Source organism: Stomoxys calcitrans, chromosome 4, assembly GCF_963082655.1.
Source record: "Stomoxys calcitrans chromosome 4, idStoCalc2.1, whole genome shotgun sequence".
Taxonomy (NCBI): Eukaryota; Metazoa; Arthropoda; class Insecta; order Diptera; family Muscidae; genus Stomoxys; species Stomoxys calcitrans.
The window spans coordinates 23,328,193-23,353,470 of record NC_081555.1 but is presented as its reverse complement, the minus strand read 5'-3'; the positions used below and the strand labels follow the sequence as shown (position 1 = coordinate 23,353,470).

Below are 25,278 nucleotides of genomic sequence, written 5' to 3'. Positions count from 1 at the left end.
AATTTGTGAGGTACTATGGCACGTAAAACTTCTCTCCAAACAGGTGTCGCACTGCGGCTCGCCGTTCGGACTCGGAGGCCCGTTGTCATTGAGCTTTAACTTGAATCAGACTGCACTCATTGATATGTGAGAAGTTTGCCCCTGTTCCTTAGTGGAATGTTCAAGGGCAAAATTTGCAATTTGCATATGAAATTTTGAATCGATTTCTACGAAACATCTTAGATATTGTGGTACTTGTAGAGGAAAGCGTGCCTTAACATAACTGAGCTCATAGTCCTATGTGTCCCGTTATGAGACCAATAGCTATACTAACCTCCTTCTTACTTTCTTTCAGTAATAACCCCGTCTTCTCACGATCTGAATCCCCCCAAAAGATTTTCGCCGTCCTACCGACCATTTCGCTGTTGCATAATGTCGCATGTGCATTCGTCGCTCCTCCTTTAACTCGGACTGCGTCGACCAGAAAGGCTTCGGGTTAACCAAGTCTATTGACGTCAGTCCTCTGGCCTTCACCGCCAAATCGTCTGCCCTTTCATTCCCCCTTACTCCGTTATGGCCCGGCAACCAAACGATGCGGATTTTGTCATACTCAGAGATGGCGTTAATCTCCTTCTTACACCGCAAGATTGTTCGTGACCTTACCGTCCTGGTTGTTATTGCCCTTATGGCAATTTTACTGTCGGTAAAGATATTTACACTCGACGTCCTCGCGTTAGCACCACAATACTTCAATCGTTCCGTGATCACCCGGATCTCCGTCTGCAGGACCGTATTATGGTCGGCCAGTCTAAAACAGATCTCAGTCCCTGGGTTCTCAATGTAGACCCCCAGGCCCACTCTGTCCTCTAGCTTTGATCCATCTGTGTAACATGATCTTCCAGATGGCAATACTAGGGTTCCGCCAATCCAAGACTGTGCCAATGGCAGCAGTGCCTCGCACTCGATTTCAAGGTTCATCTCAGGTATCCGATCGGGAACCTCTTCCCTTCCTTCCAGGTTTTCTATCGTCGCCTGGATTATAACGCGATGGTATGAGCTGCTCCCATCCTCAGTCCATTCTCATAGCCGTAGAGGCTGCCTCACACCTAATTTGTATGTCAAGGAGTCGGATATCTAGAATAGGCTCCAGTGCCCTAGTGGACGTGGTCCTCATCGCTCCGCCTATGCCAAGACAACATGTTCTCTGAAGCTGTTGCATGGTCCTTATGTTGCACTTTTTCTCCATAGCAGTCCAACAAACTACTGAGGCGTTAGTAAGTATTGGTCTGATCACGCTCCTGTAGAGCCAATGGACTATCCTTGGGTTCAGGGCCCATTTCGAGCCTACGGCCCATCTACATATTGTCCAACATCTGTAAGCCTTCTCAGTACGCTCCTGAATGTGACATTTCCAATTCAGTTTCCTGTCCAAGATCACAGCAAAGTATTTGACCTTGTCAGTTATCGAAATCGTCTTATTGTGGAAAAGTGGTGGGTCAAATTGGCCCACCTTCGTCTTCCTCGTGAACTGGCATATTTCAGTCTTCTCTGAGTTAACATTGAGACCTCTGGGTCTAGAACTGTCATATGCCATATGCAAGACCCTTTCGGCTCTTCTGCATAACTCGTTCGGATTCTTACTTCTTAGAAGTCTTATAATATCGTCTGCGTAGCAGACGGCTTGAAATTACTCCTCAGTCAGCATCCGTAATAGGTCATTTATGGTGGTCACCCATACAAGTGGTGATACAATACCCCCCTGTGGCGTGCCTTGTGCCAATTTCTCCCTTATATTGGGTTGCCCAAAAAGTAATTGCGGATTTTTTAAAAGAAAGTATATGCATTTTTATTAAAACTTAGAATGAACTTTAATCAAATATACTTTTTTTACACTTTTTTTCTAAAGCAAGCTAAAAGTAACAGCTGATAACTGACAGAAGAAAGAATGCAATTACAGAGTCACAAGCTGTGACAAAATTTGTTAACGCCGACTATATGAAAAATCCGCAATTACTTTTTGGGCAACCCAATATTTATGTCATGGGACACACAATTTATCCACCTGTTCCTTAGCATATGGTTTATCCAGTCTCTAAGGACCGGTTCCACCCGGTACTGGTCTAAGGATTGGATCATTGTGTCGGTCCGTGCATTGTTAAAAGCCTCCTCGATGTCCATGCATACCGCCAGTGTGTACGTTTTGGCATCAAAGGATTCTTCTATTTTATGCACAACCTAGTGCAGGGCAGTCTCCACCGACCTTTCCTTGACATGGGCATGCTGTTAGCATTTAAACAGTGCGCTGGATGTCCTATTTTTTATCATTGTATCCACAATACGTTCCATGGTTTTGAGTAGAAAGGACATAAGGCTTATGGGTCGGTAGGCCTTTGGTGTCGTATAACTTGCCTTGCCGGGCTTGGATATAAACACCACCTTTGCCTGCCTTATAGACCAATCTTCCCAAAATTTTGCACAACGCTTTCCTCGGCGATAGATGTAGCTCCCATATACGTCAAATATTGCTCGAAGTATTATACGGATTGTTTAATAACCCATGGAAAAACATCCCGAGGTCCATCAAAATTGGTTCAGAATAAGAGCTATCTCCCACTTTGTACCTATAGGGTAGGTGTAGGGTATTATACAGTCGACATCGCCCGACTTTTGCCTTTCCTTACTGGTTTTAAGTATATAACGAATTTTTTAATACAATTAGTTTCATCTCAATGCACTCGTTTTATAGTACAATCCATATAGAGGATGGGCAATCGAATTTTTAATACCATTGCTTCATGAAAATCCCTTTCACTGGCTCCAGGGCAAAGATAACTCATCCAATTTCACTTCATTTAAGACCAATCAATTTTTCTTTTTCAAGTTTTTGTAATGTAAAATAACGTGATGTAGCCCAAAGTTCTATATAACTGATAAACCAAAAACTCATCGGAAACCCCTTTGATTAAGAGGACCTTGCATGCATACTTTGCAATCCTATTGAGTTCTTTTGTTTTCATTAATTGGAAAATGAAATTATTGAAAAAAGAAATCCCCTTGAAATTGAATGCCTTCGAAAGTATCCTTCATGGAGAGTTAATATTTGTATGCAAAATTGAATAAAAACAATGCCGAAACTGAAGACCTTTATCAAATCAACCTTAAAACCAATAACCATAAATGAAAATAATACATGGGGCTATAATTTCAAGGGAAATTTTGTGGTTTTGGTAAATTGAGGTTGCTTCTACTCATTGTTCTTCAGTTCGATAAAATCAAATTCCATTTGAGGCTTAGTTAAGGTTCAACAGTTGCTAGCTAACCCACATCCTTAAGTTTTGAAGCACACATAACAATAGAAAAACCCCAAAAATGAAAATGAAACCATTTTTCCCTAAGAAATCACTTCAACTAAAGAAAGAACTAATCAAAGCATTTCATCTCATTTTTATCGCATTTAATATCAACATTTTATTGTCCATTGGCAATGAAAAGGAAAACCACAATCTTTTGCTTTGTTTTCTTGTCTATCATTTGAATTGAATTTTGAGCGTTTCTTTGTTGGAAACTGATGGAAAGAGAGAGTGGTTGGAAGTGAAGAATTTTTATGGCCATCTTTATTTATTTAATAATAATCATTTCTCATTGGTTTTTTTTTTTGATGCGGAAAATTTGTATAAAATATTTTTGTGAAATTCTTCTTCAACAAATTTCTTAATTAATTTTTCATTTTAATGTAAGGTTGCTTTGAATATCAAATATTTCTTAAGAATTTGCTAAGGATGAATATATTAAAAATATAACAATTAAAGCTATACGAAGCTTATGCGGAAAATTAATTATAGAAAGATTTAATATAAAGGCATTACCATACCTTAAGCATAGTTATGCAAGAAACCACAAAAGCATTCGAAAAGAATTTATTAGCAAATTTATTAGAAATCTCCCACAAAAATAAGGAGGCATAAAGAAGAACAGAGGAAACTTTTCATATAAAATGAAATCTGGGATTCAAATTTAACTTAATAGTAGGAAATATCCTTTTTATTGCCGAGGCTGAATACCACACTGTGGCATATAGTAGATGTAAGAAGTCATTTTGGCCGAATTGACTTTTTTATACCCTCTAAATTCTTTGAAAAATTTTTTCATAGGCACATAAGGGGGGTTAAAAGGGAGCTATATCTTAAAGGGTGATTTTTTTGAGGTTAGGATTTTCATGCATTAGTATTTGACAGATCACGTGGGATTTCAGACATGGTGTCAAAGAGAAAGATGCTCAGTATGCTTTGACATTTCATCATGAATAGACTTACTAACGAGCAACGCTTGCAAATCATTGAATTTTATTACCAAAATCAGTGTTCGGTAAATTGTAAAATTCAATTTGTGTTTGTTTGTTTGTTCCGTATACACTCGAAAACGGCTGAACCGATTACCTTGAAATTTTCACAAATTGTTAAGGTTGGTCTGGAAGGAAACACAGGCTATATAATTTTTTCATATCGGGAGGGGGGCGCACCCTCCCCCTTACCACAAAAGAACTACCCAAAAATAAAAGTGGACCGATCGGGACAATATGGGATTAAAATGACAGATATTCAATAGTAGAGTACGAATTTCGTAATAAGAGTTGGGTCCGAGTACCTAGGGGGCCGCCCCAGCCCCAAAAAACCCCTTAAAATAGGTATATTTGACGATCATGACAATATGGGACTGAAATGAAAGGTATTCGGGAATAGATTACGAATATGGTCAAAAAGTAGGAATAGGCTTTATAATTTATTGATAACGGAAGGGGCGGACCCTCCACCGTAATTCCAAAAACACCACCCACAATCCATCACCCCGGTTGGTTTGAAAGAAAACATAGGCTATATAATGTTTCGGTATCGGAAGGGGGACGGACCGTCCTCCTTATGCCAATAACACAACCCAAAATCAAAAGTGGACCGATCGGGAGAATATAGGTATCAAATGAAAGGTATTTGAGAGTAGAATACGAATATGTTATTAGGATTTGAGTCTAAGTACCCATCGGGCCGCCCCGGTATCAAAACTCCCTCAAACAGACATATTGGACCTTTATTTTAATATGGGGTTCAAATGAAAGGTATTCGGGAGCAGATTTCGAATCTGGCATACAAAATCAGATTAAAGTATAGGGGATCAGGCCATTCCACAAAAACGCCATTAGACCCATTACGACTATATGATACTTAGCCGAACCGATTTTCTTAAAATTTTCATAGATTGCGTACGTTTGTCTGGATATATGGCCTATGGGAAACATAGGCTATATAATTTTTAGATATCGGGTGAAGGCGGACCCTCCCCCTTAACCGAAAAAAGCCACCCATATCCGAAAGTGGTTCGAGTAATGGGAGGTCGCGACCCCAAATATCCCCAAATGGCCATATTAGCCGACCATGGTTATATGGGACTCAAATGAAAGGTATTAGGGAGTAGATTACGAATATGACATTAAAATTTGCCGTCAAGTCTAGGTGATGCTTTTCCTCCAAAAGATACGTTAAATGGGTTATTTGACCCATTATGACAATATGGGACTCAAATGCAAGGTATTTGAGAGTTGAAAACGAAGTTGATGTCCAATTTTGAAGCCAAGCTGGTACGCCCTAAAGCACCCCTTAACTGAACTTCATTTCCGTTGGGAATAAAGATCGAATGTGATATCTATTTTAAGTGCAAAGCGCCGGTGGCCGCCCCAGCCCCAAAAAACCCCCCAAATGGTTCATATTTACCGGCCATGGCAATATGGGGCTCAAATTAAAGGGATTTGGAAGTGCAGCACGAATTTGATATCCATTTTGAGTCAAAATGTCTGAGGTGCCACCCTCCCCTAATGAGAACATTACCCTAAGGAAGAACATTACCACCAGGAACTGAGAAGGAGCAAATTCTCAAACATCAATGACTGCTTTCCGATTCAAGTTTAAACTCAATGACAAGGGACCTTTCTTTGGGGAAAATTTTTTAATTTCATTGTACCTCGCAAATGTCGCCAACATTAAGAGGGGATAAACACCGCTTTGTCCGTTGTTCTCGCCATGATTCGAACGCGTTCGTCCTGATATCCCCACACTAAAAACATATTAGAGAGTTAACGAAGGCACAGCGGAGCGGGCCCAGTTCGGCTAGTGGACGATAAAATATAGAATATAGTCTAGTAGAGCTTTACAAGTTCGAAAAGCACACAATCACAAACTCCGGACATATTCCATCAGTTACTTTGGTGTAGTACCTGATGGAATATTTACGTCTTTACTACATAACGAGGCGGACTATCTGGTATCCAAAAGCCTGGCAGGGTTCAAGGATGATATTTTTACCCAAGCCCGACAAGGCAAGTTATACGACACGGAAAGTATTGTGGAGACCATGAATAATTTCCATTATTTTGAGTAGAAAGGACATATGGGTTATAGGTATGCAGGCCTTTGGTGTCGTATAACTTGTGGGGCTTGGGTGGAAACCCTGAATAAGAGTACTGCTCAAATAAAAACAGCATGACTATGTCAAAGGACGGTCGGTGGTCGGAGACTGCACTGCACGAGGTTGTGCATAAAATAGAGCGACATCTGGTTTGCGAGAAGTTTTTACATGGGATACTATCTCACAAATGTCGCCAACATTAGGTAGGGATAACCACCGCTGTAACATTTTTATATCCTCCACCATAGAATGGGGGTATACTAATTTCGTCATTCTGTTTGTAACTCCTCGAAATATTCATCAAAGACTCCATAAAGTATATATATATTCTTGATCGTCATGACATTTTAAGTCGATCTAGCCATGTCCGCCCGTCTGACCGTCCGTCCGTAAGAATAAATCTAGCCGCTCGAAATATTACACAAACACTTGTAATTAGTGTAGGTAGGTCGGGATTATAAAGGGGACATATCTATGTCCATGTTTATATATTGCAAATTTCACCCATAAACATTCCACTAAGGAACAGGGGCAAACTTCTCCCGTATCAATGAGTGCAGTCCGATTCAAGTTTAAGATCAATGATAAGGGGCGAAACCGAACGGTATGCCCCAGTGCGACATTTCCATCCCACAGGTATATGTGATATTCTGATACAAGTCTTATGACTGTAGTTACCACAATTTTCCCTCGATCTTTGCAAAATTTTTACAAGAAATGTTTTATTTGACGTATTAGTATTGCGGTTCAAGTTTTGTCCGATATGCTTAATTTTGTCTTTAGTAGCCACAACTTTCCTGCCGTATTTTTAAAATTTTGCATGAGATGCTCTTTTCGTTGAAACTGCTTCAGATTTAGATATGCAAATTATCACATATCAATGAGTGCTGGCCGATTCAAATTTAAACTTAATGAAAAGGTGTCTTCTTTTTATAGCCAAGGCCATAGGGGGTGCCTAGCGCGATACCTCTTTTCAGGAGCAATTTTTACATGGCTGCCATACCAATTTTTCAAATGGCATAGTTCCTCACAAAATGTCGCCAGCATTAGGAGGGGATAGCCACCGCAGAAAAATTTTCTGATGTTCTCGGCAGGATTTGAATCTGGGCGTTCAGCGTCATATGCGGACATGCTAACAGCTGCATTCTATGCAAAATTTTGCACAAAATGTTCAAAACTTAGTTTTCTTAAACATGCAATTGGTGACGGTATTCGTCTTAAGCATTTTCGATTTTCTTAAACCAATGACCAGCTATTTAGTTACCCCTCTGCATAATACAAATTGTCTACTATTTACAACCAAAATAGTGATATAAAAATAAATCATATCCGTTCTTGTTTTCTCAATGTCTAGTATCTTATGTTGAATAAAACATAAAAATGAGGTAATTTTTCTACTTCCTTTTCCTCACCCCACCCCCACAAGAAAACCTTTATGTGTTGTATATACACATATATCAGCCAATAATCGAATATTCTGCATAAAATATTCCATAGTAATTTCAGTTTATTACAATGTCCTTCCATTCCAATATAGCCCCCATTGTCCATGGCACATGCTAAGGCAAGCCACAAAGGACGAGGAATACAATAAATCACAATACAATCCATAAAATGTTTGATAAATCTGATTATTTTCGCTCTCTGTTTCCAGCAACACCCAGTCAATGAGCTACTCAGCCAGTATGAATATAAGCATCAACCCATAACCCAAGGACAATGGGGGTAATGCTGGCATGCCATTGATGTCCTTGATGGATTGCAGTAAAAGATTTTTTTTTTTATTGCTCAATAAAGTTAAATACATGGCTATCGAAGATGGCAATCTTTTCTTATTACCAGACAGATAAGATATTGAAATTTCGCAAGGATATTAATAACGAAGAGCTGCTTAAAGATATACAAGATTGCTCGCATGATAATTGCACATGGCCAGATGTTGTATAAATTCAAAAAAGGCTTATTTGCTTTATCTTAGCAGAGAAATAAGGAGAGCATAATAAATAACTCAAAGGATTTAGACAAATAAAAATAAATGATTTATTGATGGCCATGGAAGGAATCAAAGGAAATCAAAGAATATTCAATCAGCTTAAAACGTCCGTTTGATACAAATTCCAGGAAATTTGTTTTTGAAGACAAAACTGCCAAGAAATTTTCTCTACCCACAAGACTTCCAAGCAAGTTTCATTAAAGACTATCAAATGCTTATTAAATTTTTGTACTATGTATTAGGTTTCCGTTCTATTAAATGCTCAGTTTCAATCTGATAACCCTAGGGCCAGCGAACTTCATTTAGTCAAAATGTACCTTTGAAAACCTTAGCATCATTAGGAATAGCCTTTGGCTGTCAAGAGGCTCCCCATAGACAACCTTTTTTTATAAATTTATCACAATCAGAGATTTTTTACCCCAAAAACAAAAAGAAATAAAAATTTAAATCATTTTTTTCCATTTGCAACTTCAAGGTCACTTTCATTTTATAATTTTGCCACCCTCTCTGCCAAAACGAAATATGGACTCTTTCAAGCACCATAAATTTCAATGATGTCTTTGTTGGGCCTTGCTCTCATTCTCTCTCTCGTCATCATCTCCCTTTCAAATCATGGCAAAATTGCTTTTTTATGTTAAATGTTTATGCCTTCAATTTTAGTTGCTACACAATGGCTTGTACACACAAAAAGGAAAGGCCAACAAATCCATCTCAGCAGGGCATCCTAAGGCGCTCTTAAGAGAAATGGAAAGTGTTACCTTACCCATTCCCCTTGGCATCGTTCATTTCATTTCATTTCCTTGCTCGTTGCCTGCTTTGCTTTACTTTACTTTACTTTACTGAAAAGTATGGAAGTCATAAAAATGATAAGGAAATTGCTTTTAGCCTTATGCTCGCTCTTTAACATAACGTAATGTTTTAGTATACTTTTGTTGTGTGTTGTTTAGATTGAATATTTGTGTTGCCTACATTTAGGGGTTATAAATACAAAACAACCAGGGGGAAATCTTAAGTATATCATTACACATTTGTCCGCACGCAGCATGTTGTTGCGGGAAATGCGTTGTTTCCAAATGTTTTTAGGAGAAGCTGCACGAAAAGGATTAACGGGATGCTTCTAATTTTGTTTTAACGAGGAAAGGAAGTAAGAGTCTGCTTGCTTTGTGGAACTAATTTCTTATATTATACACAACTATTGTGGCGCGAACCCTTAAGATATGAATCGTAAGTAACTGTTTTCAAATTTAACAAGTAAACAAGGCAAAGGACAAGACTATCCTACTATATATAGACCACATGATCTATATAATACCTCTAGAACTTTTTGTGCAAGATGTTGAAAACTTCGGAGTAAAGTTTTGGTAACTATTGCCATATTAGTTTGGATGAAAGCCATACCTAGAAGCTATATCTATCTCCGAAGCGATTTTGATAAACTTTTGCCCACATGTTGATGACGTGGTAACTGTAGTTGATGATGTGGTAACTGTAGTCATAATAGCTTATATCGAATGAATATTAGTAAGGAAGGGCAAAAGTCGGGCGGTGCCGACTATATAATACCTTTTACTTATCTTATAAGTACAGTGTGGGAGCTATATCTAATTCTGAACCAAATTTGATGGACCTCGGCGGATTTTTTCAGATGGGTTATTAAACTGTAATAACTACGGTTGACAAATAACAATATTATTGCAAATAACCCAAAATCTGACGAACATATATATGGCAGCTATACCTAAATCTGATCAGATTTCGAGCAAACTTCTCAGATATTGTGGAAGTCGTCTAGGAAAGCGTTGCGCACAATTTTGGCAAGGTTTGTCAAAAAATGTGCTTGCAGTGGCTCTTGAAGTGAAAATCGCGCGATATACATATATGACAGCTTTATTTATTGTAAATTTCAACCTATTTCTATGAAAGAGTATAAGAAAATCCTTCCTACCAAATATCGAGAGAATCGGTTAACAAATGAGCACTTGAATGCAATATTACTGCAAATCGGACGAACAGAGTTTAGAAAAAACATATACTGCCAAATTTCAAGAGAATCGGTTAACAAATGACCATTTTGTTGCATTATTACTGTAAATCGGAATTATATGTGGGACCTTTACTCAAATCTGAACCGTTTTTTCCATTTCAATAGCCTTTTCGGCTCTGGGCCGAAAAAACATGCCCGTACCAAATTTTAAGACGATCGGATGAAAGGTGTACCTGTACTTTGTACACAAATTAACATGAACAGACAGACAAATGCAGAGACAGAATGATAGACAGACAGACTTACATACTGACAGTCGGACATAGCTAAATCGAATCAGAAAGTGATTCTGAGTCGATCAGTATACTTAATGATGGGTCTAACTCTCTTCTTTCTGTGTGTTAAAAAAAAAAACAAAACGGGCCGAACCTTGGATACCCACCACCTCGGATATATATGTGAACCACATTTCATCAAAATCCGGTGAAAATTGTATACCTTTTGTCCCATAGTAGTTATATCAAAAAATGTTCCAATTTTGACCAAATACTTATAACTACAAGTCATTGTTCAATTGTGTATAACAAAATATTGGTCTTTTTAGTAGCTTTATCTAAAAATAAACCGATCTGAGCTACATACGACACGGATTTCGAAAAGCCTAACATAAGTCACTGTGTCAAATTTCAGTGAAATCGGATTATAAATGCGCCTTTTATGGGGCCAAAACTTTAAATCGAGATATCGGTCTATATGGCAGCTATATCCAAATCTAAACCGATTTAGCCCAAGTTTCAGAAAAATTTCGAAGGGCCTAACTCAACTCACTGTCCCAAATTTCGGCGAGATCGGACGATAAATGCGCCTTTTATGGACCCAAAACCTTATATCGAGGGATCGGTCTATATGGCAGCTATATTCAAATCTGGACTGATCTGGGCCATATTGCAGAAGGAAGTCGAAGGGCTTAACCTAACTCACTGTCCTGAATTTCGGCGACACCGGACAATAAATGCACCTTTTATGGGCCCAAAACCTGAAATAGAGAGATCGGTCTATATGGCAGCTATATCCAAATCTTAGCCGATCTGTGGCATATTGAAGGATTATGTCGAGGGGATTAACTTAACTCACTGTCCCAAATTTCGGCGACATCGAACAATAAATGAGCATTTAATGGGCCCAAAACCTGAAATCGAGGGATCGGTTTATGGCAGCTATATCCAAAGCTGGACCGATCTGCACCAAATTTATGAGGGATATCAAAGATCCTAACACAATTTACTGTCCCAAATTTCAGCAAAATCGGATAATAAATGTGGCTTTTATGGGCCTAAGACCCTAAATCGGCAGATCGGTCTATATGGCAGCTATATCCAAATCTGGACCGATCTGAGCCAAATTGACGAAGGATGTCAAAGGGCCTAACACAACTCACTGTCCCAAATTTCAGCAAAATCGGATAATAAATGTGGCTTTTATGGGCCTAAGACCCTAAATCGGATGATCGGTCTATATGGCAGCTACATCCAAATCTGGACCGATCTGAGCCAAATTGACGAAGGATCTCGAAGGGCCTAACACAACTCACTGTCCCAAATTTCAGCAAAATCAGATAATAAATGTGGCTTTTATGGGCCTAAGACCCTAAATCGGATGATCGGTCTATATGGCAGCTATATCCAAATCTGGACCGATCTGAACCAAATTGACGAAGGATGTTGAGGGGCTTAACGCAACTCACTGTCCCAAATTTCAGCAAAATCGGATAATAAATGTGGCTCTTATGGGCCTATGACGCTAAATCGGAGGATCGGTCTATATGGCAGCTACATCCAAATCTCGACCGATCTGAGCCAAATTGACGAAGGATCTCGAAGGGCCTAACACAACTCACTGTCCCAAATTTCAGCAAAATCAGATAATAAATGTGGCTTTTATGGGCCTAAGACCCTAAATCGGATGATCGGTCTATATGGCAGCTAAATCCAAATCTGGACCGATCTGAACCAAATTGACGAAGGATGTTGAGGGGCTTAACGCAACTCACTGTCCCGAATTTCAGCAAAATCGGATAATAAATGTGGCTTTTATGGGCCGAAAACCTAAAACCGAAAGATCGGTCTATATGGCAGCTATATCCAAATCTGGACCGATCTGAGCGAAATTAACGAAGGATGTCCAGGGGCCTAACACAACTCACTGTCCCAAATTTCATCAAAATCGGATAATAAATGTGGCTTTTATGAACCTAAGACTCTAAATCGGCGGATCGGTCTATATGGGGGCTATATGAAGATATAGTCCGATATTGCCCATCTTCGAACTTAACCTGCTTATGGATAAAAAAAGAACCTGTGCAAAATTTCAGCTCAATATCTCTATTTTTAAAGACTGTAGCGTGATTTCAACAGACAGACGGACGGACATGTCTAGATCGTCTTAGATTTTTACGCTGATCAAGAATATATATACTTTATAGGGTCGGAAATGGATATTTCGATGTGTTGCAAACGGAATGACAAAATGAATATACCCCCATCCTTCGGTGGTGGGTATAAAAATAGACAACCTGCGATGTTTATGCTTTCACTTCCACGTCGTCTACTAACGTCTCACTTTGGAGAGGTAAGCCAATTGGTCTTAAGTCCTTGGCCGCAATCTTTTGCAGCCCCGTTTCTTCGATATGAAGACTAACTACACCGTCCTACAAGGTAAGGGTACATAGAAATACTTTACTTAAGTTGGCTCTGACAGAACATTTGTTCCACTAGCGGAACGAAGAATAGCATTGCAAGCGCCTCGATCTTCTGCGCTCATTTTATAATCTCTGACACCAAGTTTCGAGGTGTCTCCCACCATTTGCCTTTTCCATCGGGCTTTTGGTCGTCCCGGTTTGCGTGTGCCATCGTGTTTGCCTGCAAAAGACTTATCTGCTGGAGCTTCCTCATTCATTCTGACATCATGAAATTGCCAAACAGCCGTTGTATTTCAATATGTGTTACTATGCTAACTTCGTCTTACAGCTCGTGGTTTATACGACGCCTATATTCTCTATTCACGCAAACTGATTCATATATTGTACAAAGAATCTTTCTCTCAAACACTCCAAGCACTGCCTCCTCTACTTTCACAAGTACCCATGCCTCAGAACCATATAATAACACGTCTAGTATCAGTGTCTAGTATAGTGTAATCTTCGTCTGTCGAGAAGTGGCCTTGTTCCTAACTGGGGAGGAGACTTATTGCTCTGTAGTTGGCACATTCCGTCTTGTCTCATTCCCTGTGCACGGGACAAATTACGCTGACGTTCCAATCATCGCGCATGTATTCTCATAGCCAGATAGCGCAGACAAGCTTATGCATATACCTTATCAAACGTGTTGCCTCCGGTCGTAAATACTTCAGCGGGTAACCCATCAGCTCCTGCTGCCTTGTTCATCTTTCCTACTTTATACAAACACGGAACATCGGTTCGCTATTTAAGACCTCTGACAACAACTTGGTGTAGATGCCATTTGGAACAGAAGACTTTTTTGGGTTTAAAGTGTACAATGCCCAATGATTGCACTCACAAGTCTCCAACTTCTCCCCGAGCACGGTTTAGTTGTGAACGCCATACAGGGTCTAATCAGTATAGTGTTCATTGATGTCACGAGAACCTTAGCTGCGAGCTACCGGGCGCGTCCACAGGTTGCGGATAATGGAATGCTCCATACGGAGAGCTGCAATTGCAGTCGCAGACAATTCACGGTGAGGCTGGGCGACACCGGCTCTTGCACAATTACTTAATGCCTATGATGCTCGATATGACATGACGAGTTATTGGCGCCTTTAAATAACCAATGGCCAACCTGTTCCCGCGGCGATCGGTCCTTTGGATCGGAACGGGTTTGCTGACCTGCAAGAGCTTGACGAGGATCGCCACCTTCACATGAAAAATTAAGCTACAACAACAACGAACTTCTCCGCCAAGTTGTCCATTACAGTGACTTTATCAGGCATCGAAACGTTTCACCCATATTCCGTAAGATTTCAACACAGATATGGTATTACTCACTGGCTAAGGTGTATACTCATAGCGGCATAAGGCGGGCTAAAATCCTCATTCTTTTGTTAACGTCACTGAATATCTGAGCTTATCTTTGTTAGACATTATCTTACTCAACATGTAGTTCATAGTCTGATGAACTCAATGGGTTTAAACTACCTCATTTCCATGGCGTCCTAAATAGTATAACAGCTAGTAATAACTGTAAGACATCCATTTCATACATTCATTTTCTACATACTCAGTGCACCTTGGCATATAAGGGAGGTTTTATGACTTGCACGTGTCTTTAATTAAAGACTTTAAGGTGTTACCAGCGTAATAAGTATATAACCCAAAAATAACATTCAACCGTACAAAAAGAAACGATAAAGAACATTCCTTAACTCATATGCATACTACCAACATGTCTTACGCAAATGAAGGCAAAATCTGTGTTACACACTCACACAAAAACTTTTTTTCTGTACCATTATCTTAATACTTATTAATTTTCAGTGGTAGTTCCTTTGTTTTTGCCTGTTTGATGTACATGAAACATATCACAACTTTTATAGCCTATCCTAAGGCGAAATTTAATTAAAAATTCAAAGGATACAATATGGCAATAAAGTTTTTAATTCTTAAACTTTTTAAACAGAGAAAGAAAAAAAGGCGCCCTAGGCATTGAGGATTATAGATTTTTAAAAGACTCAAAGATTTATTAAAACAAAGTTAATAAAGTAGGAAAGGGGGAAACAACATAGGAAATGAAGTAGGCGACAAAGGCAATTGGTAATATAATGAAATTCATTGCCTATCTTAATAAAATTAAATAATTTAAATTCTGAAAGATAGGTGGATAGATTGTCTGATGGGCATTTTTTGTAATATCTATGAGCAAAGCTTGTGTTTTATACACAAATGAATGTAAATTCACATGATACAAAGATAAGATGCACCTTAAGATAAATGCACCTTAATATAGGAAATAGATAACAAAATTGACAAAAGATAATCCCTAGAAGACTGAAACTCTTATCCTATTTATGATGAATTACAGAAAAACCTAGGGCGGGAGTTTTTCAAAATGACTTACTTTGTACAGTAATTTACTCAACATCTTTTCAGCAATATATACTGCCTACCTTTAGGCTGTACCCACGTTGCTTTACATTTTGTTTTAAATATTTTCAATATTTGTAGGTTATTATAGTTTACTAAATTTAGCAAAACAACTTACGCTGTTGCAGTTTATAGAAATTCACTCAACATTTTTTCACCAATATAAACTATTTAGCTTTAGGGTAATTCCACTTTGCTTAACTTTTTGTTTGAAATATATTTCAATATTCCTAACGCATTGTAATATCAAAACTTATAGAATTTATAATAATAAGAAACTTAAACTATTCTTTGCCCTTACGAAAGAATAAAAAGTATTATGCTTACCTTCAGCATATTTCTGGGCCTTAAAATATTCAATTGAATTGCCAAAACCATTTATTATACAACCTTAAAAGTTGAATTAATGGATTTCTTTTGCTGCCATAAAGGAATTTTCCTATTTCTGTTTTCTTCAATGAAAACAATTTGCATGACCTAAGGCTTTGTGTTTTATTTTAAAAATCATAGCATACTTTTAGGTATTTAAGACCGTAGAGAATTCCTCAATTCCAGACATTCTGTGTAGGTTCATTACCATTTACTATAAATTGTACCATTTGAATATTATTGTTGTGTCTTTCACTCTCTAGCTTACTCTTTGTTTGTGTCCATTAAATAAAGTAATAAAATGCTGTAGCCTACCCTAAGGCTGAATTTAATTAAAAATCCAAATCTCACAATACCCAAGTGATTCTATAAAATTGCACACCTTTGGGGTAGAATAAACATGTCCATAAAAATGTTCATTAATTACAAAAGCTTACGGTACATAAAAGGTAGCTTAACAAGATGATGCGAGTATGGTCATTGCCATAGTTTGGTGAGAGAAGGCAGAAAGGGAGGCTGGCAGAATTTGAAGTATGAGTTGGACGTTTATGACAGCAGGCCAAAGTAATGGTTTGGACGTGATATAAATAAATTAATAAAATTTATATGCAACAGTGACCATGAATCAACGAAAACCGAATCAACAAACAATAAGCTACAACAATTCAAAAGACACAAAAAAGCTAAGGCAGTGAGAATGTAAGTCATATCTTCAATTTGGAGTTTAAAGCTGAAGAGGCACTTAGTTATTGCAACAGGCTGTTGGGATAAACAAAATTTGTCATTGGATGCAAAGATACAGTCTTTTATATAAACTAAAAAGGCACGTATACCTTACATCCGCTATAGTGCGATGAAAAATGCTTTAGTTTAGAACCCATAGAAATATAGTCCAAACTGGACCGAACCCTGAACGAACGTTGATGAGTCTTACACAAACCCTGTATCAAATTTCGCCGAAATCGGGTATGGGCCTTAGCCGGAAAATCGGTATAAATGGGAGCTATTTTCAAATATAGCCCGAACTGAACCATACTCGGTTAGAAACATTCTCGGTGCCGCACAACGTCTTCACAGTTGTCGTAGCCTTTCGCACAGTGTCCGGTTATGACTCTCGTAATCATATTCAGTTACCCCTTAATGAGGGCCAGCAACTCCCTTGGCTCTTCCGATTAGCAACTTGCCTGGCAATCCAAAACCCTTCCACATACTCTCACGTTGCCACCTCCTCTGCACCGGCCAACGTTGCTACTATCTTCAGTGATTCGACAAAAGGCACGTGTGCAAGACCGGCCACAGCTGTGCTTGACGTGGAGTATCCCATTCCGATATATTCGTTCGCCTTCTCATTTCTCAGAGCACCAATGTGTCCGGGAACATAGGCCAACACAACGTCATGAGCCAGGAGTCCGTTCAGGGCTCCCAAACACCCCGCAATGCATTTCGACCTCATCGTCCTTGAATTCCAGGCCTTGAGGGCTGCTGTACTGTCCACAAATATCCTGAGTTTCGAAGGTGGAAGGTCCATCCCACGGATCTCCTTTGCAGCCTACGTAATGAAACTGAACTAACATTTTATATCTTCGAGTGAAGAGCATCAACTCCGCCTTGCTTGGTCGTCATCCGATTTCTAGTAGCCCATCACCATTAAGTCCACAGTGACCTTTCTATAATCTCATCAACAGCATGTGGCCTCGAATCAATAATACGACGTCGTCCACATATGTGATTAGTTTCACGCCATCTCCGTTGAGATTCAATAGGACTTCGTTTATCATCAGGCTTCAGAGAATCAGCGAGAAACCCCTCCTTGAGGCGTTCCTCTAGTCATCTGACTTCTTACCCCACTTCCCTGCCACGAAGCATATTATCCGTCCACCGGCATATACTCGGTTGTATTCCCGTGCGGTTCACGGCGCTGAATATCAACCCTATCTCCACATTATTAAATGCCCCTCAATATCAAAAGGGGCGCCATTGTGTACTCCTTCTGTTGGAGAGACATCCCGAGCTCTCGTACCATTTAATGTAGGACTATCTCCTCCGACTTCCCCTTGAGGTATGCACGTTGTACCCAACTGATATTTTCCTTTGTCAGTCCCCCCTAACTTACAGGTCCACCAGTCTTCCAAGTGTTTTGGGTAAAAACGATGACAGCATGACTAGCCTATAGTGAAAAATGGTAATATAGTGAAAAAATTTAAATCCGATTTAGCCATAACAGAATGAGAGTGACTCTAAGGGACTCCTATAGCAGCGCCGTGATGATCCAGTCTGGTTTAGCCGATTTAAACGCTGGAAGGCATGAATGGCCCACGCTATCATCTCCTCATCAACAATGTCACCAATGAGATATTCCATGAATTCAGCCTTTGTGGGTGTAACGATGTCCAGATCGTAGTCCTCTTCCTGGTTGCATGGAAAATGTGTCTCAATCGGTAGTTCCATCGTCTCATGGTTGTCCTCGGTGTGAGTTCCGTCTTCTCTCCTAATAGAGAGCTTGGCGTGCTAGGTTTCTTGGAGATCACTTTGCAATCCAGTTGTTTCACTAATGCCCTCTAATTCACCAGGTGGCCCAAGCCTCCGCATATGTTCCCTGAAATTATCTCAGTTTGGCTTCCTCGTATTCCTATACGACTTCCTTATACCTCTCTCATGCTCAACCGGAAAACCTATCACTATCACTAGCGTTATATCTATAACTTGTTCCCTGATCTGGTTGTAGAACGTTGGGCTATTTTACCCTAACCAAGTTCGTGGATAAAATATAATCAAAAAGTTATTCACCTCTTGCGTTTGTATCCGTGCTTCCGCATTCATCATGGTGTACGTTGGCGTTGCCTCCAAGTATAAGGTCGTGCCCCATAAGGCCCTGACCACATCCAATACATGATGTACGGAATGACAAAATTAATATGCACCGATCTTCGGTAAAGGGTATAAAACTTCTTGGTACAAATCCCCTAAAGTCCAATTTATCCAATAGGTGTCCTTTACTGCTCAGCATTTTGTTCGCTCCCTACATTAAATAACCATTTTAATTTTCCCTTTGTTGTCTTTCTTTTCAGGTTTGTGCCATACAACATGTCGATGTTTGCATGTTTAACAATGGCAAATTCAAAAATGTAGTTGCCGACTCTGATAGCCTTTCACCGCCACCCATAGATCGCACTGTGCCTCCGGGGGCCACTCTGAATACCACAGTCACACTGAAACCCCAAAGGGGGCCCACCAAAAATTGGATAGCCTTGGAGGATACTCTGCAGCGCAGCACTGAACCGGATGAAATCACCGGCGCCATAGCCGCTTCGGCGGTACGCACTCCCCACTTCCTTATGCAAGCCACTCACTCGCCAAATTATTGTTCCAGTCCTGCAGTGTTTATACCGCCTGTACAAACCGCCCCCTCGACCAGCTCAAATCCTTCCACCAATGATGAACGCAATGTCTTTGCCATTTATGTCTCCTATTATGTTAAGGTCAAATTAACACTCTCGGGCATGGGTGGAGAGTTATCCCTCAAGCTACCCTTTGTCTTAGTTCACATAGATGAGGAACAGCGTCACCTATCAGAAATGCAAGTTGAAAAACTGGCTCTGGATGATGTACCTGCCAGCAAGAAGAATGGCAATAAGGTCAAAGCTTCACCAGCCAAAGTTGAAAATAGCCAAGAATTTGCCGTTAGCCATAGTTTGGATCGCATAGAGTCTGTGGATGATGAACGTGTTCACATTAAGGTTTCCCATGTCAACAGCACTGGCAGTAATGCTAGTGCTTTGATATCCAGCACCGATGATGATGATCAACAGCCCTCAACCAGCCGCAGAAGACCTTTAATACGCAGTGAAACCATAGCCAAAGATTTGGAGGAGGAGACCGTAGGGCGTCCAGAAGAAACCCCCAGCAAGTTGGAACACATGATACATGTGGCTCAGGTGCATAGCAATAATATGCCCAGATTTGAAGAACATCAAGTCGACAAGGATCACCTAGAGATGGAGCATAAAAATGTTTCAGCCCAAGTCTCGCATGAGTTGAGCATAAATCAGATACAGGAGGAACATGCTGTTGACATCACCAAGAAGGGTGATGGTTTGAATAGTGGGGCTGCTGCAGCCACTGCCCCCACAAATGGAGTGTGATTTTGATTATTGAGACAGATTTTTCACAAAAAGAAAATTGGTTAAATGGCTTTAATTACAAAATGGTTTCCAGTAAGAGACATAGCTGATAAGAAGTTTAAGAAAAAGAGAGATTTACATAAATGATCTTAAAAACATTTAGTTTAAAAAAATCTTAATTTTTTTAAGTTTAATAGTAAGGTATATAATAATTTATTTGTGTTGGCAATATATTTATAATTTTTGTATTTATTTTTAAATTTTATTATTTTTTAGTTTTATAAATTTTTAATGGAAAATTAAATATGAGTTTCAAACTTTTTTGGGTTTTTTTTAAGGTCCCTCAATTTTTTTATTTCAGCAAACAAAATGGTTAAGTTTAAGCTATGTGGTGCTTGCTTCTCGACAAAAAATATCAAATCAAACATCTCTGAAGGATAGTCTGGTGTCAAAGTTTGCAGTAAGCCTGGCAAACCATGGTGAGAGTCTGTCTTCATCTGGTCCGTTGTTACTGTGGTAACACAATGTATTACAGACTGTCTAATTAGGTCTAACCTAACCTTGTACTCTCTAGCCGACTATCTTGTTATTGTTGTGGTACTAAAGTTTCTATTTAAATTATTTATTTTGATCTGACTTCAGCTAAGATCCTCAACATGTGTCTGGGTGCAGTGGGGGAAAATAAATTCCTTAATGTTTCAAATCCCATATCTAGGTTAGGTTAGGTTAAGTTAAAGGACAAGCGTCCGATAACTGCAGTTGCCAACCGCTTCACTCAGAGACATGCGGTACAATGTATTCGTCCTTGAAAGAATTTAAATAAGAGTGAGAGAGAGAGAAAGATAAAAATGAAGGCAGGTAGAGAAAGATTAACGAAAAGCCGGCTTTGAAACTGAAGAAAGTCTCACTGATTAGGGAGCCGCCCCGCCAGCCAACTCAGGCCTTTACAGAAGTCAAAAGTGACTCGGGGGGCGAAAAACTGTAGAAAGCTCTGGGAAGAGAAAAGGTGTTCATGCATAATCCTTATTGCCGCCATCGCGGAGTATTGGTCGTCTTTAAATCCTCCTCATGGCCACAGACCCTGCAGAAATCCTAATCGTCCCGAGCACATAGCGATGTCAGGTCGCAGGCGGCCGATCAGGACTCCCAGCAACAATCCAAGGTCGCGTTTCCCTAATCTAATTACAATCGACGTAGTAGCTCGGCCTTGGTAAGTTAAACAGTGTCAGCCAACGTCAAATCTGCGCATTCGCGGTAGTACGACCACCATCCCTAACAGCGAGCACAAAGGTGGGTTCACTATAGGCTTCGCACTCACACAGTCTATCCGCCATCCAAACCTGGCTAGCTCGTCAGCGACCTGACATCGCAGCGGCTTATCAGGTCTCCCACCAACAATCCAAGGTTGCTCTTCCCCAATCTAATTACAATCAATGTAGCAGCTCGGCTTTAGCATACCTTCAGCCCGCGGTAATAGGTATCCACCATCCCCAACAGACAGCACAGAGGGGGTTCCCTATCGGCTCCGCACTCTCAGAGTCTATCCGCCATCCAAACCTAGCCAGCTCGTCATTCGCTTCGTTTTCCGCTACCCTTTGTTGGCCCGGAACCCAGCTCAAACTGACAGCAGGGGCTATCGGCCCCAAGCCCCGCTCCCCACAAAAATATTTTTTCACAAAATTTCAGCAACATTTTTCTCAAATGACAAAATTTAAAATCTATTTTATTCTATAAGAACAAAACCTAGCTTAGGCCAGGGCCGCCTCAAAGTTATTTTTCTAAAGGACAAATTTGTAACGAAGTACTTACTAAAACTAAAAATTCCAATGAAATTTTTTCTAAAGACCATTTTTTAACGAACCGAAATTGTAGCCAGAGCCGTTTTTCCGCCAAAAGTTATTTTTAAAGATAAAATTTTACCAAAATTTTTCCAAAAAGACAAAATTTAAAAAAATTTTTCCAAATGAAAAAAATTAAAAATTTTTTTTTTAAAGATAAAGTTTCAATAAAATTTCTTCTAAAGACAAAATTTTAATGAGTTGTTCTAAAAACTAAATTTAAATGAAAAATTCTCTAAAGACAAACATTTTGCCTAGCCTTTTTAAACTTTTCTGAGGCTGCTTAGCCCCCACGAAATAAATATATCCTCATGCACTTTAAGGGCGCACCCACTATTTTGAGCCCAGCTGAAGTGCCAATCACATTTGAATGCCCTAAGGAGTATATTCAATGTGGACACCCTTTAAACCCACGATATGATGTCTTCATATTCATTATCATCTTCATCCGCAATCCTTTTAATAAAAATAACAAATAAAAGCGTGCCAAGTTCGGCCGGGCCGAATCTAATATACCCTCCACCATGGATTGCATTTGAAGAGTTCTCTTCCCGGTATCTATTTTTAGGCAAACAAAAGATAAAAGTAAAGAATTGCTATGCTATTAGAGCTATATCAAGTTATGGTCCAATTCGGACCATAATTGAATCGAATGTTGGAGAGCATAGCAGAAGTCATGGTGCAAAATTTCAGTCAATTCGAAAAAGAAATGCGCCCTTTAGAAGCTCAAGAAGTAAAGTAGGGAGATGGATTTATATTGGAGCCGTATCAGGCTATAGACCGATTCAGATCAAATTTAACTCGTATGTTAAAGATCATGATAGAAGCCGTTATTGTCAAGAAGTCAAAATCCCATATCGGTTTATATGGCAGCTATATCAGGTTATGGACAGATCTAAAACATATTTGGCACAGTTGTTATAACAAAAAACACGTCATGCTAAATGTCAGTCGAATCGGAAAGCAATTGAGCCCTCTAGAGGCTCAAGAAGTCAAGACCCCATATCGCTTCATATGACAGCTAGATCAGGTTATAGACCGATTTGAACTATACATAGCACAGTTGTTGGAGATCATAACAAAACACCTCATGCACCTCATGCAAATCGTATAATAAATGCTCCATCTAGTGGCTCAAGAAGTCAAGATCCAAGATCGGTTTATATGGCAGCTACATCAAAACATACACCGATATGGCCCATTTACAAACGCAACCGACCTACATTAATTAAAAGTATTTGTGCAAAATTTCAAGCGTCTAGCTTTACTTGTTCGAAAGTTAGTGTGCTTTCGGACGGACTCACGGACACCTCATGCAAATAGGATAATAATTGATCCCTCTTGTGGCTCAAGAAGTCAATATCCAAGATTGGTTTATATGGCAGCTATTGTATATCGAAGCATACACCGATATGGCCCATTTACAAACGCAACCGACCTACATTAATAAGAAGTATTTGTGCAAAAATTCCAAGCGGCTAGGCTCGACTTAAAATGTCATGACGTTCAAGAATATATATTCTTTATGAGGTCTTAGACGAATATTTCGATGAGTTACAAACAGAATGACGAAATAAGTGTACTTCCATCCTATGTTGGAGGGTATAAAAAGTAAGAGTTCACAAATAACATGATTTCATGTTTTTGCTGGCTGTGACGCAAAGGTTATCATGTCCACCTATGACGCTAAACGCCTGGGTTCAGAGGTGAACATCAAACAAAATTTAACGGGGTTCTCCCCTTACTAATACTGGGTACATTTGTAAGCTATCCTGCCATGCTAAAACTTCTCTACCAAATGGTGTCGCTATGCGGCACGCCGTTCGGACTCGGCATAAAAAATGAGGCCCTTATCATTGAGTTTAAATTTAAATAGGACTGCGCTCATTGATATGAGAGAAGTATCCCCGGTTCCTTAATGGAATGTAAATGGGAAATTTAGTATTTAGTCAACTATTGAAATAAATACAGCCGTTTGTGCAGATGACTTCTAAATTTGACTTAAAGATCATGTAATATTGAAAAATGCATGTGTAAATACTTATTATTAAGATGAAAAGACTTGAAAACGCCAATAAAAATGGTTTCCATAGACAAATCCTTTAGTGATAGAATCAACAGTGTAAAATGACGTGTGGTTAAGAAGCTTTTAAGCGTGGTCGCAAAAACTTTCATTCTGTCTAATAAAGCTATCTCAAATCTACATTAAGTTTTGTGAATACCGGTGTACATATACAATAATAATTTTTGTACTACGGTGCGTATACGTGTCCTTAACGAGAATTCACAACAAGTATACCACACATGGTACCCCTGATATAAATCACATCATTTGAACAAGGGCTCACCAGTCGCTATCAAAATCACTTAATATCATAATGTTAAAGCTTTTTTAATGCCCTACACCACTACTGTGGTACAGGGTATTATTTTGGATAAAATCAAGTCACTCATTCGAGTTATATATGTAATCCTATGTTTGGTTTTGAATTTATGCTATAAGGCTTATAATCATTCAAACAATAAATTCGAATAAATATATTGGGTGTTTTTATGAGTTCATGGCATTAGACTTTCATTGTTATATATAAATTGTTTAAGGCAACTAATAGACATTGGAGAGCTTTAATATTTAGAGAAATATGCAGCAAGTGTTCTAGCGAAAACCTGTATAGTACGCCAATGTGCAGAGATTTTATGGGGGGAAAAAACATATAAATTATATAGAAATATATAGATACAGACTATAAGAAAAACTAACAAAAAAGGTATTTTAAAATAGTAAATAATGAAAATAATAAATTAATGAAGTATTTAATGCTGTAAATAAAATTGCAACAAAGGAATAAAATGCTGCTTTCATTTACATTTTAAGAGTATTATTATATATATATGGAATTTGAATAAAAACCAAAACTCTTCATACTACGTTGTTAATTTTTGGATATATATTTTTTATAAATTATTTATAGAAAAATATTGTCAAGTGTTTTAGGAGATATATGTAATTTAAAATGGATACATGCGTAATCCTTGGTAAATAAAAAACTTGAAAGAGACATATTATGAATAAATAAATTGTAGTTTGAGGAATGTATTTATTATTTTTTTATTATTTATTTATTAAGTGTTTTTTTTAAGATTTTTTTAATTGTTCTGTTAGCATTCCCTTCATTTAATAGACCAAACCAATAGCCACATATTACTATTATTAATAATGGAAGACAACACAAATGTTTTTTGAAATGTTAATGCTTTACATGTTGCTAGCATTTAAGTAAATAAATTTAATCAAATAACTTAAAGTTACTATATATAAAAACACAATGTGTGTAAACTATTTTTATTAAATATATTTGTCTACATATGAGTGTATTAAACCAATG

General features: G+C 38.7%; 1 protein-coding gene across 1 annotated transcript in view; it reads left to right on the top strand.

Moving 5' to 3' along the window:
* Positions 1–20,257, top strand: part of LOC106083869 (uncharacterized) — a 95,875-nt gene extending 75,618 nt beyond the window's left edge. The window contains exon 8 of the mRNA XM_059367784.1: positions 19,002–20,257. Within this exon, the coding sequence (XP_059223767.1) occupies positions 19,002–20,075 (1,074 nt within the window). The 3' untranslated portion in view covers positions 20,076–20,257. The remainder of the gene's footprint in view (positions 1–19,001) is intronic.
* The last annotated feature ends 5,021 nt before the right edge of the window (positions 20,258–25,278 follow it).